General features: G+C 38.3%; 1 protein-coding gene across 4 annotated transcripts in view; it reads left to right on the top strand.

Annotated features, from left to right (window-relative positions):
• Window positions 1–14,393, top strand: part of CDADC1 (cytidine and dCMP deaminase domain containing 1) — a 46,832-nt gene extending 32,439 nt beyond the window's left edge. For 3 of the 4 annotated variants that reach the window (XM_060194851.1, XM_060194847.1, XM_060194850.1), the window contains 4 exons: window positions 824–993; window positions 6,513–6,702; window positions 10,058–10,121; window positions 13,472–14,393. In XM_060194851.1, coding sequence (XP_060050834.1) covers window positions 824–993; window positions 6,513–6,702; window positions 10,058–10,121; window positions 13,472–13,545 — 498 coding nt within the window. In that variant the 3' untranslated portion in view covers window positions 13,546–14,393. The remainder of the gene's footprint in view (window positions 1–823; window positions 994–6,512; window positions 6,703–10,057; window positions 10,122–13,471) is intronic. The other variant, XM_060194849.1, reaches the window with a different exon arrangement.
• Window positions 14,394–20,355: the final 5,962 nt, after the last annotated feature.

Consider the following 20,355-nt stretch of genomic DNA (forward strand, 5'->3'; position numbering starts at 1 on the left):
AATAAGAGAGATGCCTGACCCAAGTAAAACAATCTGAATTAAGCAAGCTAGTACTTCACTGATAAAACCAAGGACTGCCACTGGGAGTATGGACCGACCAGTCAACGCCCATGTTCAGCGGGGAAGCAATTACAGAAGCCAGACCTTCTACCTTCTGCAACCCTCAACGACCCTGGGTCCATGCTCCCAGAGGGCTAGAGAATGGGAAAGCTACCATGGGAGGGGGGGATTATGGGGATTGGGTGGTGGGAATTGTGTGGAGTTGTACCCCTTCTACCTTATGTTTTTGTTCACTAATCCTTTCTTAAATAAAAAATTAAAAAAAAAAAAACCAAGGACTGCCTAGAGATGATATATTAGTACTACTAGTCATCTTAAGGTTTAGCTTTGACAAGATCACACTGTACTAAGAGTATTTTGATAGTTCTATATATCATAGAATGTTGGATTCATTGTATAAAATATGATAGTAGGCTTTTCTTTTTGCCTCCAAGGTTATCACTGGGACTTGGTGACTGCACTGCAAGTCTACTGTTCCTCGTAGCAGCCATTTTTTCCCCATATTACTTGATAGGACAGAGAGAAATTGAGAGGGGGAGACAGAAATGGAGAAAGACACTTGCAGACCTACTTTACCACTAGGGAAGCTTCTCCCTGCAGTGGAGAGTGGCTTGAACCCGGTTACTTAAGCAGGTCCTTGTGCTTAACTGCGTGTGCCACCACCCAGACCCCTACAGTAGGATTTTTAAAATGCACTGTAAATTACCTTTTCAGGATGTTGAAAATTAAACTGCTTACTTTAATGATCTGCTTACTTTTCTAGCGAAACTGTGATGGAACAGGTGCAATGTACTTCATAGGATGTGGTTATAATGCTTTTCCTGTTGGATCTGAGTATGCTGACTTCCCACACATGGATGACAAGCAGAAAGACAGAGAAATAAGGAAGTTCAGATATATTGTACATGCGGAACAGAATGCCTTGACATTTAGGTATGAAATTTGTTTGCATGTATTTTCTATACAATGTAGCAAAGGTTAATTGAAATTAGTTTCCTGTTACCTGCCTCTTATTTCCTTGTATAAAGTGGCAAGAAATATTCTTTCCAGAACTATAACTTTACTTACAAAAGAAAGTGGTATTTGAGCTGAGTTTTAAATATTTGATAGGATTGTTGCAATGGTAGATGCTAACTTATAGAGAGATCTTTCTTGCTTCAGGCATAGCAACAGATCATTGTGTGCCTGTGCATACTATAGATAGGCTAGATGTGGAACAGTGGGAATAGAGTGGGATTTCAGAGACAACCTCTGAATCCAAAGTTTATAGTTCATCTGTTAAGGGATGGCAGTGAAATGGAATGACATTTATAGAGCCATAGTACCACTTACTTTGGACTTAAGTTATATTGTTTGAATGGACTAGATGCATAAAATTCTATTGCCTTTGTCAAGGTGAATGGATTGAGGGAATTAACTAGGGAGATGGATATAGAAGGTTAGCAGTAGTGTAAGCAGTAAGAATAGTAACACACACACAGAGAACAAGGAAGTACATCCCATGTGGCCACAAATTAGAACATGTGTTAATCCTAATCATCTTCTGTTCTTTTCCTTGTGCTCCTCATTACAGATATACTTACTTTATTTTGAATGCAAGTATAGATAGGTCAAATTCAAGTTTGTTCAATAAAATGATGCTATCCTAGGGAGGAGATATAAAATAATTCAAATAAAACTTTAATTTTTCAATTTAAAATGTATTTATTGCATACCCATGAGGCAGTTGTTAAGGGGTTGATCTTTTGGCAACCATGGTGTGTTAATGATATTTTCTTAAAATAAGATAAAAGGATATTATGTTTATTAATGAGAAAGGGATATTTATTAATAATTTATTTAATAATTTATTAATTATTAAAGGGAAGGGTGGGAGAAAGAGAGAACAAGAGCATCACTCTGGCACATCTGATACCAGGGATCTAACTCGGACCCCTTGCTTGAGAATCCAACATCTTATCCACTACACCACCTCCTGGGCCAGTAATTTTTTAAAATAAATTATTAAATTTTAGTTTATGAATAGAATAATGAAACAGCAAAAGTAAAATGGATAAAAATATTACACTGAATGGAATATTTACTGATATATTAATAGGTCATTTTAAAAAGTAGACTTATATATTGTTTACCAAAACCTGATATTTTACCTCTATATAATGTGATCTTACCAGTTTTGCCAAGGTTTATTTATTTTTATTTTTATTTTTTAATTAATTAATTAATTAATTTTTTCATTTAAGAAAGGATTAATTAACAAAACCATAGGGTAAGAGGGGTACAATTCCACACAATCTCCATTTCCCACCCCCTCCCCTGATAGCTTTCCCATTCTCTATCCCTCTGGGAGCATGGACCCAGGGTCATTGTGGGTTGCAGAAGGTAGAAGGTCTGGCTTCTGTAATTGCTTCCCCGCTAAACATGGGCGTTGACTGGTCGGTCCATACTCCCAGTCTGCCTCTCTCTTTCCCTAGTAGGGTGGGTCTCTAGGGAAGCTGAGCTCCAGGACACATTGGTGGGGTCTTCAGTCTAGGGAAGCCTGGCTGGCATCCTGATGACATCTGGAACCTGGTGACTGAAAAGAGAGTTAACATACAAAGCCAAACAAATTGTTGAGCAATCATGGACCCAAAGCTTGGAATAGTGGAGAGGAAGTGTTAGGGGGGTACTCACTGCAAACTCTAGTGTACTTATGCTTTCAGATATATATTTTGCAGTAGTTTACGGATACGTGTGAACATATGCTCTCTCTCACAGAAACTGGTGTATATCTAGGTTTTAGGACTTTGTTACAAAGTTAACCGAGATGAAATTAGAGTATACTATGAAAGGAAAGGTCTCACCCGAGTAATGAAGTTGAAGGGTTGTCATTCCACACGTGAAGTCTCTGGACACAGTCTGAAGTGAAGTATGTTTAGGTGGCAATCGTTGTGTTGTTTAGGTTGTGATCGGCAGATGCAATATTATTTGATATGGATTGGGAGAGGCATACAGGAAAGTGGGCCCTATCCAATGGTTCTAGGACTGGGGGAAGTAGAGGCTCTATAGTGGAGATGTGAGGTTCCTGCTGTCTTAGGGTTCAAAAAGACAATCAATAGTTAATGTTATTATCACATTATTTGGTAATTGGGTTAACTTTGAAAAGTCCTTTTGTTAGGGTTTGCTGTACAGTACCCAGTATCTTGTATATAGCTGTGCTATTGGGTGCTTCTGATCTACTTGGTCTAGGCTTTTGAGAGAGTCTGCATATCAAACACACAGCCTATATATTGAAAAGATTCAGTTTGTGTTTTGAAAAACTTCAAGACATACAATTAATTTTCCCCCTCTCATATTCATTAACTAGTGATTTATATGAATACATTTTACTAGGAGTGTACATAAACACCATTCCCACCACCAAAAGACTGTGACCCATCCCTCCCACCCACTCCCACCCCCCACTGTCCCAGGAAGCTGCATGTCTACCCCTCACCACAGGGCTTTTACTTTGGTGCCCTACTTACAATTTGGTGAGGTCCTGCTTTTAGTTTCCCTTTCAGATCTTCTTACTCAACTTCTGTTGATGAGTGGGATCATCCCATACTCATCTTTATCTTTCTGACTTAGCTCACTTAACATAATTCCTTCTAGGTCTGTCCAAGATGGGTCAGAGAAGGTGGGTTCATTGTTCTTGATAGCTGCATAGTATTCCATTGTGTATATATACCACAGCTTTCTCAGCCACTCATCTGTTGTTGGGCCAAGGTTTATTTTTGATGTATGTGCTTAGCTCTGGATTATGGTAGCTTCAAGGCTTAGGCATGAAAGTCTGTTGTATAAATTGTTGAGTTGTTTTCCTGGCCCTTGCCATATCATTTTTATTAGTGCTTTAATATTGATTTACAAAATTATAAGATGTTAAGGATTTAATTCCATAACATTACCACCACCAGAGTTCTATGTTCTCATCCATTCTTTCTAGGTTACAGATATGGGTTGGCTTTCTACCTATAACTCTATTTTTATATCTCTATCTATTTTGCCCATTTTTTTCTTTTTTTAATTTTTATTTATAAATGGAAATACTGACAAGACCCTAGGGCAAGAGGGGTACAATTCCACACAATTCCCACCACCAGAACTCTGTATCCCATCCCATCCCCTCCCCTAATAGCTTTCCTATTCTTTATCCTTATGGGAGTATGGACCCAGAATCAGTATGGGATGCAGAAGGTGGAAGTTCTGGCTTCTTTAGTTGCTTCCCTGCTGAACATGGGTGTTAACAGGTTGATCCATACTCTCAGCCTGTCTCTCTCTTTCCCTAGTGGGGCAGGGCTCTGGGGAAACAGGGCTCCAGGACACATTGGTGAGGTCATCTGCCCAGGGAAGTCAGGTTGGCATCATGGTAGCACCTGGAACCTGGTGGCTGAAAGAAGAGTTAACATATAAAGCCAAACAAATTGTTGACTAATAGTGAACCTAAAGGCTGGAATATTGCAGATGAAGATTTGAGGTCTCCATTTTTAAAATAGCTAGTAGGTGAATTTTAGGTATATTCCAAAGGGCCCATAACTTTACTAGTTTTTTTGACTGAGCCTGACATCTGATATGCAGGTAGACCCAAGTTATTGTCTGGGGAGATGATGTCATGGCTGGAAAGCCCTTTTTTTTTTTAAATTTTTTTTAGGTCCTGCCTTCACTTCCTTTCTAAGTCACACCTACATCTATTACTACTTACAAATGTCCTTCCTTTGTCCTTTTTATCAGATAAAAGAAATAGTGCCTGGCTCCCTATGCTGTTTTCCAGATTCACTTCTTTTTCTGTAATGGTATAAACACAATATTCCTGGTGACAAATAGATCGAGTCCTGGTGGAATTGAGATTCAGAACCCTCTGGTCTTCTTCCCCTGTCCTTTACCTCTCTAGAAGTATGGACCAAAATTCATTTGAGATTACAGAAAGTGGAAAGTCTGGCTTCTGTAATTGCTTCTCGGTTTGGGGCATTGGCACCTCAATCCATACCCCCAGCCTATTTCTATCTTCCCCTAGTAGGGTAGAGCTCCAGAGAAGTGAGGTTCCAGGACACATTGGTGAGGTCATATGCCTAGAGAGGTAAAGATGGAATCATAATAGCATCTACAACTTGATGGCTGAAAGGTAGTAAGATATAAAGCAGAACAAAATGTTTAATAAACAAGAGCCAAAAATTAGGAATAAAGCAGGTGAGAATAGGGACCTTAAGGTCAAAAGAAGCTAGGAAATCTATTTTAGATATGTTCCTCAGGGACCAAGACTTTAGTAATCTTTGCTTGAGATTTATAGTTAACATGGAGGTAGACTAGCAATGTTGTCTGGGAAGATGGTGTCAGAGTTAAGAACAGAACTAGAACGCCGAGTTAGGGCAGAAAGTAGCTCCCAATTAACTGTTTATCACACCAGTCTGACCCGGGGCCTATATGGATTCATATTTAGCACAGGAGCCTGTGTAACCTCCATGTCCCTGTCAGACTGAACTCACAGTCCCTGGTCACAGCTAGGAACATTTGAGGCTCACTTCAAGTGGCAGAGTAGAATGACCTACCCTCCTTCAGAGAGTGGAGTAGTCCTTACCATTGTTAGTTTCCAGTGAAGGTGAGATTCTGGAGAGGCCAGCAAGAGGGCTTATTCCTGATGGAAGTAATCAACACTGGTAGAGAGAGAGAGATCTGTTGGAGATCTAGGTTCTGGGCCAGTAATTCTTTAGGAAGGTGCTACATCTAGCCCTTAAGTCCAGCGTTATATAAAAAAGTTCTTACTAACTTAAAAAGCATTGTGTTTCTCTCTTTTAGTATGTTTATTTCCATTTTAATTTACTTTGTAACCTAATGTTAAACATCATGCCAACTCTCTTAAATAAATTTTATTTAAATTAATTGAAATTAATTTTATTTAGATTGATTTAAATGTAATTAAATAATTTATTTAATTAATTGTGTCTTATGCAAAACAGACTCTCATGACTGAGGCTACCAGGTGCCAGGGTCAGTCCCGTACACCACCAAGAGCCAGAGATGAGCAGTGCTCTGGAAAAAATAAAATAAAATAAAATAAAATAAAATAAAATAAAATAAAATAAAATAAATTGTGAGGGCAGAGGTAAATAGCATAATGGTTATGAAAAGTGACTCTCATGCCTGAGGCTCCAAAGTCTCAGGTTTAATATCCAACACCGCCATAAGCCAGAGCTGAACAGTGCTCGGGTAGGGGGAAAAATTAATTAATTGCAATGTTCAGGCTGACTTTTTTAAAAAGCATTTTATGAGTTTATTAATTTGAGCATTCAGTTATCCAGCAAAAATAATGTTTGATTGTTATTGTTTACAATGTTAATTTGTTTTTAAAGCAGCTCAATTTTAGTGTTTGAAAAATTCTCTAACATATAATTTAGCCTTTTAGAAACTACCTTCCTAATATCTTGTAATTTTTGTAGGTGTCAAGAAATTAAACCAGAAGAAAGAAGTATGATTTTTGTGACAAAATGCCCATGTGATGAGTGTGTACCTTTAATTAAAGGTGCAGGCATAAAACAAATTTATGCAGGAGATGTAGATGTTGGGAAGAAGAAGGCAGACATCTCTTACATGAGATTTGGGGAACTTGAGGGTGTCAGCAAGTTTATAGTAAGTAGATACACATTTATTTCAGTTATACTTCACATTTTATTATGCAACTTGCTTCATATTATAAATTGGTGATCCCCACCATTTTAAAAGAGTTTCCACAAACTATGTTGTCATTGAGTTTGTTTTTATGTAGAAGCACTTACCTAGTTACAAATCTTAGGATTTGTTTATGAATAAAACAATACATTGATTTACATTTCTCTAGTCTTAGATTGACCCTGTAGATCTTGAATTAGTGGGACCTTTGGTGCCATCTGGTGGCTGACAAGAGATAATAATCCCTGTTTGCACTCCCCTTTCACCCTTCTGTAAGGCTTGGAGTGATAAGTTGAGGTGAAGATAGACTACCTAGAGAACGATACAGTAATGAAAAGAAATAACCTACAGCTAAATTGGCTATTATATAGGAAAATAAACCAAACACAAGAAAAAGGAATAGAAACTAATCTATTAATAAGAAAAAGTTAGAATAAGTGTTATCTTTACAGAGGAAGTACAAGATGTACTTTACAGAGGATGTACAAGAAGGGCTTCTTTTGGTGTACTGGCAGAGTTGTGTTTATTTTATTTTATTTTATTTTATTTTATTTTATTTTATTTTATTGCCTCTAGGGTTAGCTCTGGGGCTTAGTGCCAGCTCTATGAATCCACTGCTCCTGGTGACCATTTTTCCATTTTATTGTATAGGACAGAGAGAAATTGAGACAGGAGGTGGACAGGGGTGGAATCTGGATCCTGGGCAAAACAAAACCTGCACATTATGCGGATAAAGTTGATTTGCCAGCCATCAGGCAAGGTATTTTATAAGACCAGGAAATGAGGAGGAGCACTTGTGGGCAGCAGAGAGGGGTTCAGAATGTACCCCATCATGTAAGATAGGATTTAAGTCAGCTGAAGCCAGGACTGGGTTGTAAGCAGTTAGTGTGAGTGTTAACCAAACACCTGGTGACTCTAGTTACATCTGGCTATTAAAAAAAAAAAGTGGTATTAAAATTACAGGAATTCTGGGCCAGGTGGTGATGCACCTGGTAAAGTGTACACCTTGCCATACACAAGGATCTAGGTTCAAGTCCCCACTACCTGAGGGAAGCTTCACAAGCCATGAAGCAGGTCTGCAGGTGTCTATCACTCTTTATCTCACCCTCCCTTCTCAATTTCTTACTGTCCTATCAAATAAAATATAAAGAAAAAACGGTTGCCATGAACAGTGAATTCACCATGCAGGCCTGGAGCTCCAGCTAACCCTGGTGACAAAATAATAATAATAATAATAATAATATCACAGGTACTCAAGTGTACAATGACTTTTTTAATACTTGATATAATATTTCCTTGTATTTCATCTTTACATAAGTCAATAATAATCACCAGTTTTTCTAAAGAGCTAAATAATGTACACTTAGTTTTGTCTTTCTAGAGATTTTGCCTTAGTGGGGCCACTTTTGGTTAAATCACTAGTGAGTCTGATGATGGTGATTTCTACCTAAGTAAAAAAGGAAAGGCTGGGGGGCTGGGAGGTAGTGCAGCGGGTTAAGCACACATGGCGCAAAGCACAAGGACGGGCTCAAGGATCCCTATTCAAGCCACTGGCTCCCCACCTGCTGGGGGGGGGTCACCTCACAAGTGGTGAAGCAGGTCTGTAGATAGCTTTCTCTTCCCCCCCTCTGTCTTCCCCTCCTCTCTTGATTTCTCTCTGTCTTACCCAATAACAATAGCAATAATAGCAACAAGGGCAACAAAAATGGAAAAAAATGGCCTCCAGGAGCAGTGGAGTTGTAGTGCAGGCACCAAACCTCAGCGAGGCAATAAATAAATAAATAAATAAATAAATAAATAAATAAATAAATAAATAAACGGTGTGCTATGAAATACTGATTACACTTAGATTTCCTTTGCCTCCAGGGTTATTGCTGGGTCTCAGTACCTGCACTACAAATCCACTGGTTTTGGAGGCTATTTTTTTAACTTTTGTTGCCCTTGTTTATTGTTGTTATTATTATTGTCATTGCTGTCATTGTTGTTGGATAGGACAGAGAGAAATTGAGAGAGGAGGGGAAGACAGAGAGGGGGAGAAAAAGATAGACACCTGCAGACCTGCTTCACTACTTGTGAAGCAACTTTCCTGCAGGTGGGAAGCCGGGGGCTCAAACCCGGATCCTTACGCCAGTCCTTATGCTTCATGCCATGTGCGCTTAACCCATTGCGCTACCGCCTGGCTGTCTACACTTAGATTTTCTTATCTGTTGTTTTAGTCTTCAATATAATACCTAAGAATCTTTAGTCTTTCTATTTCTGCATAGCTGAAAAGGAGACTATAGTCAGAAAATATATAAATAATAGTATATATAGATAATAAATGTGATATAAATAATAGTATCTATCCTGCTAATCACAAGTAAAAAATTACTTAAAAATAAAACAAATCATAGGGCTAGCAAGATAGCTTACCTGGATAGTGCACAGCCTGACCTCCACTGTGTTGGAGAAAGCTTCCATACTGTTGTGTCTTTTCCTTTCTCTCTGTCTGAAAAGGACAGAGCTGTGAAGCCCTAAGATGATGATGATGGTGACGATAACAATTTACTCTATGATATAATTGCGTTAAAATGCAAGATAATCTTGATCAGATCCCCAATATTTAATATCTAGGCCCTCTTTTTTTAAATTTATTTTATTTTTATATTTATTTTCCCTTTTGTTGCCTTTGTTGTTTTTCATTGTTGTTGTTATTGATGTCATCGTTGTTAGATAGGACAGAGAGAAATGGAGAGAGGAGGGGAAGACAGAGAGAGGGAGAGAAGGATAGACACCTGCAGACCTGCTTTACCACCTGTGAAGCAACCCTCCCTGCAGGTGGGGAGCCAGGGGCTCAAACCAGGATCTTTACACCAGTTCTTGGCGCTTTGCGCCATGTGCGCTTAACCCGCTGCGCTACCGCCTGACTCCCTATATCTAGGCCTTCTATAGCTGTGATAAAATAATGTAGGATCTGGAGATAGAATATGATGTGTTGAAACTCCAGTAGTGTTGGACAAAGGTAGACTCAAGTTCTAATCTTATTGCTTCCTTTATTTAGTGTATGTTCTAGGGCAAGTCTTCCTGAATTATGTCACTCTACTTTCTAGTCTCTCACTTCCTTATCTGTAAAACCAAGGTAAAAGAACTGTAAAATTTCTTCTTCCCTAAGGTTATCGACTCTGATCCAGAAGTCACATCCTTCAGGATCATTTTTAGAACTTGGTTGGTATGAGCATGGTGGCTTTTTTTCTTTAAAAAAATTTGCAGGATGGTGAGATGCTGTTCATTAAATTCTTCTTAGACATATAAATAAAATGTCTGTGCCCTTTTACAGTGGCAGTTGAATCCATCAGGAACTTGTGCTCTTGAACAAAATGATCCTAAAAGCAAAGGAAGTAGTAAGTATTTTCAAGTACTTTATTAAGGCTAACCTTAATTTTCAGGCCTTGATAACTGTTGTGGTCTTAAATATGGCATATTCTTTTTGCAGGTTAGATTTTTGCCATTCATTTTTTTCTTAATTATTTATGTATCTGTGGGTTGTCAGAAAATCATGATGCATTTTCGCATAGAAAAATATGGGCAGTAGGGCAGCAGGTTAAGCGCATGGGGCGCAAGGCGCAAGGACCAGCCTAAGGATTTGAGCCCCCAGTTTCCCACCTGTAGGGGAGTCACTTCACAGGCAGTGAAGCAGGTCTGCAGGTGTCTATCTTTCTCTCACCCTCTCTGTCTTTCCCTCCTCTCTCCATTTCTGTCTGTCCTATCCAACAACAATGACATCAACAACAACAATAATAACTACAACAATACAACAAGGGCAACAAAAGGAAATAAATAAGTATCAGAAAAATATGTCATGACTTTTTCAACAGCCCAATACTATACACCACATGCAATGGGAAATACTGGTTAACAATTAGTCCTGAGTTCTGGGTTGTGGTACACCTGATTAAATGCATATGTTACATGCTTAAGGACCCAAGTTCAAGCCCCCAATCCCTATCTGCAGAGGGAAAGCTTCACCACTACAGGTCTCTCCCCCCCTCCTTTTTCCTTCTCGATTTCTCTGTCTCTGTCCTATAAAATATTCAGTTTCATACAAATAATCAGGTACAAAGTTAATTTGTAAATTAAATTTATATTAATCCATAAGCAACAACACTTTCATGTACCAAGAGACACATATTAGGAAGGGGGAAAATAGGCATATTTGAGATGAAACAAATTAAAAGGTTCTATGCACCTTTATTAGGATAAAGCCACAGCTGCTCAGATTGGCCAAAGAATGAAAATGTTTTAGTTATTTGAATAATCTGGTTATGCAGTAATCATTGAATAATTGAGTCATCACCACTACCATAAGTTAATGACTCGTCTTTGAATTCTTGTTATTTTCATATTAACACAGATTTTTTAACTCCTGCATATGCATGATTCTACTGCACATAGTGAACTTTTTTCTTTTAATTTCAAACAGAGAGACAGAGAGGGAAAGAGAGAAGCAGAGAGAGCAGAAGAGACAACATACCACAGGCCTACTCCACCATTCATGGTGCTTCCCCTGGTGCCATACATGGTACTCCCATGTGGTGCTGGACACTCTAGCCTACCTTGCATGGTAAAGTGTGCACTCTACTGAGTGATTTATCTCTCAGCACCAACATAGATATTTAATGTATTAGAATCATTGGGAGATTGTGAAATAATTTAGGCACACTATTTTGAATGTTAATTACTGCTGTACAGTATTAAGATTTAGTTGTGTTATCTTTCTGTTTGAATGCTAGGAAATGGGAGCTTAGAATAAAGTTTTCCACAACAAAGGCAACAAAAGGGTATAAATAAATAAATAATTTTTTAAAAAAAGAATAAAGTTTTCCTAGTAAAAATACTGATTTGGTTACATTGAAAAAGTCGAGAGATGTAAAGGTCTTTGTAAAAATAATTTTATATGTAAATGATTGTTCTGAACTAACTTGATTTTAATTAATTAGTAAATATTATATTTGCAGCCTGAGAAAGAACACATCTACTCTTGCTTTCTTTAAAAAAAATTATCAGAGTCAAAAAAATAAAGGAACAAAATATGAACCTGATTAAAAATTGGGTATTCAATAGCAGTGTTTGAGGGAGAGTGTCAGTTAATAACTCCCTATTGTTAGAGAAAGGAGACAAAAAGCACTAACCATACAAAGATAAGTTATTTATCTGTGTTAAAATTAAGACCACCTGTTCATCAAAAGATATCATTAAAAGAGTACAAAGGGAGGTTGACCTATGAAATAGGAAAAGAGATTGGTTTGCATTCAGGATTTACTGTTCCTGTATTACTAAGGATGAATAAAGAATGCTGTAAATCTGTCTTAGTAATTAAAAATATATATTTCTATATATACTTATTTTCTAATAAGAGATAGAAGCTAGAGCACTGCTCAGCTCTGGCTTATTATGGTCCTGGGGTACAAACTTGGGACTTCAGAGCCTCGTACATGAAAGTTTTGCATAACTATTATGGAAATAGTTATATATAAGAGATATATAATCATATAGGAGATTATATAATAAGAGACACCCCCATTTCCATCCTAGTGGTGTGGTGATGAGGTGATAGACAAGGGAAGGAACATTTCTATAACTGACTAGATCTCAGTCTTAGTGATCCTATGGCTCTGGACTGTGAACCTCAAAAGTAGTTCTTTCCTTCCTACAATGTTTATAAATTAATTTATGAAAAAGAAAATATAGTACCACTCTTGCATATTGATGCCAGGTACATCATGCTTAAGATTCCAATATTTTATCCACTGCATCACCTAGGCCACACAAGTGGTTTTGATATTTTTTTTCCTCCTATGAACTGGAGCTCAGTGGTTCTCTTCTCCCAGGTCAGTTGGGCTTTGATAACATCCCAGTAGACTAGATTCTAGATGGCCAGTTTCCCTATATTAAGAAGAGCAGAGTATGGTGACATATTTCAAAATGGTTGTTTTTCCCCCCTTCATCTGCCAAAAGCATAAGGAATTTTTCCCCCTATATTAACCATGAAAACCTGTTCATTTTCACACTCATGGAGGTAAAGTGCATGAATGTGAAAATGGTAGTGCATGGGAGTCGGCGGTAGCTCAGTGGGTTAAGCACACGTGGCACAAAGCTCAAGTACTGGCGTAAGGTTCCCGGTTCAAGCCCCCGGCTGCCCACCTGCAAGGGGGTCGCTCCACAAGCGGTGAAGCAGGTCTGCAGGTGTATTTCTCTCCCCCTCTCTGTCTTCCCATCCTCTCTCCGTTTCTCTCTGTCCTATCCAACAACGACAACAACAAGAATAAGTACGACAATAAAACAACAAGGGCAACAAAAGGGAATAAACAAATTTAAAAAAAAAGAAAATGGTGGTGCATTCCTTCATACCTTCCCTGTACTAGACACAGTTATATTCCTCTCCTTGGAGGATAAGTACATATATATATGTTATTTTTTCTTCCAATGTAACAATATAACTTCTTCCCAAAACATGTTTTATGAAGTATAGGCTTTCCTATATCAAGTGACTCCAGTTTTTTTAAGGTCAGATGCTGAATTATTTTGAGTGAGTTATATAGAATCCATTATTCCACAGGTGAGAATTTTAAGATAAAATAAAACCAAATGTCCTTTTGAAATATATGCATTGTTTTGATCTTACAACCAGTACAACTTTCACCAATACCCATGTTTGAAGTTTTTCTGATGTTATGTTATTCTTGACCACTAGATGGTGTGTTGAGACCCATTCCTTTGGATGAAGAGCAACACCAAAAAAAGAAGCTGTGCCTTGAAAACCACTAAGAGGTTCTATTCAAACTGCAGTGAAAGCCTCAAGAATTTTTATTGCACTTTTTAAAATCCAGCCTTGTTAATTCCAAAAATAAGGATGGATTTTTGTGGGGAAAAGTTTAAGGATGCTAATTTATTGCTAGCATAAGAATGAAGTGAATAAGAATGTTTTTATTTTGGATTTATGTATTTTTCAGAATATAGCACTGTGTTCTTTTATTACACTAAATGAAGTGAAGTAAGAATGTTTAATAAGATCACTGTAACTGCCCATTGGGACTCATTTCTCCTTGTCTTGATTTTGTATTGGCCAGTTTGATAGAGGCTCATTCACTGAAGGTCATATCTTAGCTGAGAATTACACATCTTTTAAGAAATTAAGGCTTTTGAATTATAAGGGTGACAATTAGTAAACTGCTCCAGGAGGTAACTGATGACCAGGCCATTTTTTTTTTTAGTCAAAGTAAAGTTCACCACCAAAAGTTCACATTTATGCCTACAGCATTTTAATAATCAGAATTTACTTAGTTAAAACTAAATCACAAAATGAAGCTGCTAGATCTGGTCTCTTATAAAATTACATTTCTAAAATTTTTTCTTAGTTTTTAAACATATTTCTATATGTAGAATTACAATGTTCTGGTTTGGGGTAGCAATAGAAAAGAATATTATTCTGATATAGTATTAATATTTGATGCTTTATACTATTACTAATAATGACTCTCAAACTATTGATTTTGGGTTTGACAGAGAAAATATCCTTGAACACTGAAACTAGTAATTTCAAAATTCCATTCATAAATGCTGCCTCTTATGAATGACATCAATCTCTCTTACATAAAATGACTTTTTTCTCCATATTTAACACACAGTGTCTCATTACTTTGAATGAAAATCCTTTTAAAAGTGTTCCCAAGGGAGTCGGGTGGTAGCGGAACAAGGACCAGTGTAAGGATCCCGGTTCCAGCCCCAAGTTCCCCACCTGTAGAGGAGTTGCTTCACAGGTGGTGAAGCAGGTCTGCAGGTGTCTTTCTCCCCCCTTCTCTGTCTTCCCCTCCTCTCTCCATTTCTCTCTGTCCTATCCAACAACAATGACATCAATTACAACAATAATAATAACTACAGCAATAAAAAACAAGGACAACAAAAGGGAAAATAAATTTTTTTTAAAGAAGTGTTCCCAGACCTTAAGAAGACTAGCAAATGTTTAATTAGGTTACATTTCAAATTGCTCTTCATGAATGCTCTTAATTTTAATCTAAGTAACTTTCCCAAAAAATTAGCCTAAAGATGAAAGTACATACTTTGTACTACCTGGACTTGAGGAGGGAGTGGCTTGGTCCCTGTCCCACAGGTTGGAGCTGGCTTTTCTGAGGGATATGACATCCTGGGCTATATCGAGCTGATCATGTTTGCCTTTATTTTATTCTCCTCCCTTCCATGACATTCTATGGCCTCATGAAGTCTTCAACTAGCTTCTCCAAATTGTGCACAGAACAATCTAAATGTTGATAGAATGTCTCTGCTTGTATATGAGCCTGTGTAGTTCCATTGGGAGTTGAAAGACATCATACCAGGCTGTTAAGAACTGCTATAAATTTTTATTTTCATAGCACCAAGGTCTTACACGTTTGATTCCACCACCCCCAGCTAGTGTTTCTATTCTGATTTTAGATAGACAGAGAGGGAGAGAAGGGAAAGAGAGAGAAAAGAGACCACAGCACTGTATCATCATCCATAATGCTTCCTCAGTATTGCAGTGTTCCCATGTGGTGCTGAGGTCCAAACCCAGAGCTTTCCACAAAGTATGGTTGGTGCCTTACTGAGTGAACTAAGCTCTGTTGTAAGTGATTTTTGGGGGGCAGGGGAGGCAGTAAATAATGATTTACAAGAATTACAGGACAGTTGTCACTCAAGTACAGTTTCTTATCCATGCACCACTCTTACCACCAACTGAAGTCTTCCTTCATCATTGCACACTGAGTATTCCATGTCCTTTTTGCCCCCTCTCACCTCCATTAGTATCCTTGGCTCTGCTGCAGTAAACCACAGCTAATCTAAAACTTGCCCTGTATTTCCCATTTCTTGTTTCTTGTTCCAGCTATGAGTGAAGTCATCTGATAGTCATCCTTCTCTTTCTAGCTTATCGTGCTTACTATGATTGCTATAAACATTTTAACACAAGATGGAGACCATGAAAGAGAGAGGGTAGGGAGGAGAAGTAATGTTATAGATAACTGAGGTCAATTTGAAAACCTGCAGTTAAGACTTAATATTTATCAATAAGGAAACACTTGAGATTTTCTGTATGTCCATTACTTTTATATGTTAATTATCCATGTTTACTTTCTTCTTAGATGCTTTGTTTCTTACTCAACTATCAGCTACATCAGTTTTTTAAACCAACCAGGAAATACTTTATAAGACCCAAAAACCTAGTATTCTACCAGTTTTATAAATTTATACATTGGATGTTGGGGGGAAGACATCAGAAGAAAAAGAAATGGAAAAAAGTATGCTAACAAGAAAGAAAGATGGTACTTTGCACTATTAAAATTATCATATAATTTTTGCTTCTGTACAACTAGTCAAATTTCAAAACTAGTGAGAATTTATGGTGTAGTACCAAGAAGGAATAATTGCACTGAGGGCAGAAATATCTACACATTTTTTCAACTTGTTGAATCCAGAGCCTATAACAGTGCCAGGCACATAACAGGCAATCAGTATTTGTGGATTGGTCAAGTGATTGCTGGCTACTGACCCCAGAGATGAGATGTGTATGAAATGCTTTCTGTGCTTAAGAAGCTCACAGTGCAGTGGAAGATGCAGGATAGAACATTATTCTCAGTGTAGAATCCCTGTGCCTGCAGGGGCAGCATCCCCTGAGGGCCTGTTAGAAATGCACATCCTTAGGACCCCACCTGAACCTACTACATGAGAAACATGGTGAGGACCCAGCAGGCATTGTCTTCCCAAGTTCTTCCAGGCTGAGAGCCACCCTGTGGAGGTTACTATGAATCTTGGTGGCACCAGGGGACAGACACTGGTGAGTCACAAAGAAAGGGCCTTATGCAAGTGGAAGTATTTGAGCTGAGTCCTGAAAGACTCCTGTGGGTTGCAGGCAAACAGTGGGAGTAAGATGAACCCTTGAGGGGGCTGGGTAGTGGTGCACCCGATAGAGAAAGCATGTTACCACATGCAATAATTCTGGTTCAAGCCCCTCCCTGGGCCCCACCTGCAGGAGGAAGTTTCATGAATGGTAAAGCAGTGCTGCAAGTCTCTCTCTCTCTCTCTTTTCCCCTTCCCTTTCAATTTCTCTGTCTCTATCCTATCTATCAAATATATAAAAAAAGATGAACTTCTGAGTGAAAATAATAGGGTCCAATGGTCACAGAGACAGCAGGACTGGGGACCCACATGAGATTTGCTGAGGTGTACTGAAAGCCCCCAGGGTCAAATGATTAGTACTTCACAGTGAAGCAGCTTAATCTGTTAATCTGAGAATAAAAATCTGCACTAAAAAGTAAAATCTTTCTTAATTTTAAAGATTGGGGGAATGAAAACAAAGCTATCACTTGAAAATCTCTGTATTTGGGGGTGGGGTAGATAGCATAATGGTTATGCAAAGAGACTTTCATGCCTGAGGCTCCAAAGTTATGGGTTCAATCCCTTGCACCACCATAAACCAGAGCTGAGCAGTGCTCTGGTAAAAAAAAAGACAGAAAGAGAGAGAGAAAGAAAGGAAGAAAGAAAAAAAGAAAGAGAGAGAAAAGAAGGAAGAAAGTAAAAAAATCTCTATATTTGTTTACTGCCATGAGACAATGTAACATGCCTACACAACATAGATGAGCATTCTCTAGGTTCACTCCACACATATCTCCTAGAATTCACACAGGTGTTTCTGTGCTGCTATGGAGGCTTTTTTTTTTTCTTTTTTTCTTTTCCCCCTCTAGGGTTATTGCTGGGCTCGGTGCCTGCACCATGAATCCAACGCTCCTGGAGGCCATTTTCCCCCCTTTTTGTTGCCCTTGTTGTTGTAGCCTCGCTGTGGTCATTATTATTGCCATTGTTGATGTTGTTCGTTGTTGGATAGGACAGAGAGAAATGGAGAAAGGAGGGGAAGACAGAGAGGGGGAGAGAAAGATAGGCACCTGCAGACCTGCTTCACCACCTGTGAAGCAACTCCCCTGCAGGGGGCTCGAACCGAGAGCCTTACGCTGGTCCCTGCGCTTTGCACCACATGCACTTAACCCACTGCGCCACCGCCCGACCCCATTATTATTATTATTATTATTTTAACAGAGAGGCCCAGATATGGGGGCTCAAATCTTGGTCCTTGTGCATGGTAATATGTGCACATAACTGAGTGTGCCACTGCCCAACCTTCTTCCTACTTTATTACCTTCTGTCTACCAAGTTTCTTGATTCTCCTTAGCCTGTGTCATTTTTTTCCTAACAGAAAAGATCGTCGCTGCTCTAAACTGGATAACCCAGTTCTGATTAGTGATGAGACTTGCTGGTCAGATCCTGTAGGTTTTTTTCTTAACAGTCTATAGATAGCAGACTGGTCTCCTTCCTTTTGCATAAGGTGACCCATTGTGCAATATAGTGAAAAAGGAAACTCCCAAACTTGGTTTATGGGGGACAGCTACCTCAGCTGCTTAAGAAAGTGATTGTAATTGATGACTCAGGCCACCTTTATAACTTAAAACTGAGGTTTCTGTTATCTCCACTTAACCTTTCGATGTGTGTACCATTAAGTTCCTGAGCACATAGGTGCCAAACCCTGTGCTAGACTTTTAGCTCAAACTGGAAACAATACATTTTGCTTTGGATTCATTTTAAAATAGAGAACATTGAGTTTTCACTATCCAATTTCATAAAATTGGATATTGAGGAGCTTAATGGGCTTATTTAGTAGCAGAGTGGGAAAAAAAAATCTGTATTCTAGAGCTGACATTATACCTTTACTTCCTAGCACAAGATAAAGCTATGAGTAATTCAAAATTCTACCTGAATGATGGATATATTAGAAAACCGTTTACCAATAATCAAAAATACTTCTACTTCCTCTGCTAGAGTTTTCTCTCTTGTTTTTAGTAACACAAGAAAATTAATATTTATGAAGGTCTTTCAAACCATAACATTATTGACTTTTGGAGCCAAATTATTCTTAGAACTAGTATTGTCCTCTGCATTCTAGAATGATTAGCTGTATCCCTGGTTTTCTCCTACTTGTGTCACAACCAAAGATGCTCTGTATGGGGCAATGCCACTGGTTTATTAACATAAACCAGCAAGTAAATATTAATGTGTATTTTTCTACACATGTCAATACATAGTTGATGTAAGGGCCATTTTATTGGGCATGTCTTATGATCATGTTCCATTGTTAGATGGTGACAAATTCTACTGTGTCATCTTCAAGTGTCTTAAATCATTTAGAGTTGATTAATTAAAAAGCAGTTTGCAGGGACTGGGCAGTAGCACATCAGGTTAAGCGCACATAGCATGAAGCACAAGGCCCAACATAAAGATCTGGGTTGGAGCCCCCAGCTCTGCACCTGCAGGGGCCTAGCTTCACAAGTGATGAAGCAGGTCTGCAGGTGTCTGTCTTTCTCTCCCTTCTCTGTCTTCCCTTCCTCTCTCAATTTTTCTCTGTCTTACCCAACAATAACAACAGCAACAACAATACCAACGGGGGAAAAAAAAAAAAAGGCCTACAGGAGCAGTGGATTCGTAGTTCAGGCACGCCCAGTGATAACCCTGGAGGCAAAAAAAAGCAGTTTGCAATCTTCCACTTTTCCAATTTTAATTTAAAGGGGGGAGAGTCATCAGCTATAGATTTTGCTTAGTTTTGTTTTTCAGGCTACTAATAAATTGTTTTTTGTAAACACCTTTAATTTGGCAAAAAGTAATGGAGTATCATCAAAGATTTTCTAGTTGCTTGGGCTATATATAAATCAATCAGAGGGAGTCGGGCTGTAGCACAGCGGGTTAAGCGCAAGTGGCGCAAAGCACAAGGACCGGCATAAGGATCCCGGTTCGAACCCCGTCTCCCCACCTGCAGGGGAGTCGCTTCACTCTTTCTCTCCTCCTCTGTCTTCCCTTCCTCTCTCTATTTCTCTCTGTCCTATCCAACAACGACAACAACAATAATAACTACAACAATAAAACAACAAGGGCAACAAAAGGGAATAAATAAATAAAATATTTAAAAAAAAATTTTTTTTAAATCAATCAGAATTCATTTTGGGGGTGGGAATTGGTCACACCTGTAGTCATATAGAACTACCTTGATTCCCTACTCTCTAGAACACAGCATTCAATTATGTTTGCATTCTAGCATAGGAAAGTGAACTGTCAGTTGGCCTTAGTTGGCACAAACTCTGTGGTTCATCTTGCAAAATTAGAGCACAGTGTTCAACATGATCAAATTTTATCTCATCAGTTGGTCAGATAGGTCTTTAGTTTATTGTATCAGCATTTGACCATGTATCTTAAAGTCTTTGATATTTGTAGTGCAATTTAATGTTGACATTAAAAGTCTAGCATATCTATGTATTGTTGTGGAAAAAATGTTCTATCACTTAGGCTGACTTATTGGATATTCCACTCCTAAGTCAAACAAGCCCCATTAATATGTACCAGTGGAAAATAAAACCTATTTTAAATATGTCATCCTGTGCATAGTTTGATTAGAAGCTGGTCCATCAAATGTATGAACTGTGTTCAGTGTACTGCATTTAAATATACTCCAATATCAAGGGAACTTAGATCTCATTTGGTTTGCATACTCCTTTTACAAATAAGAAGACA

This window comes from Erinaceus europaeus, chromosome 7 (assembly GCF_950295315.1).
Source record: "Erinaceus europaeus chromosome 7, mEriEur2.1, whole genome shotgun sequence".
Taxonomy (NCBI): domain Eukaryota; kingdom Metazoa; phylum Chordata; class Mammalia; order Eulipotyphla; family Erinaceidae; genus Erinaceus; species Erinaceus europaeus.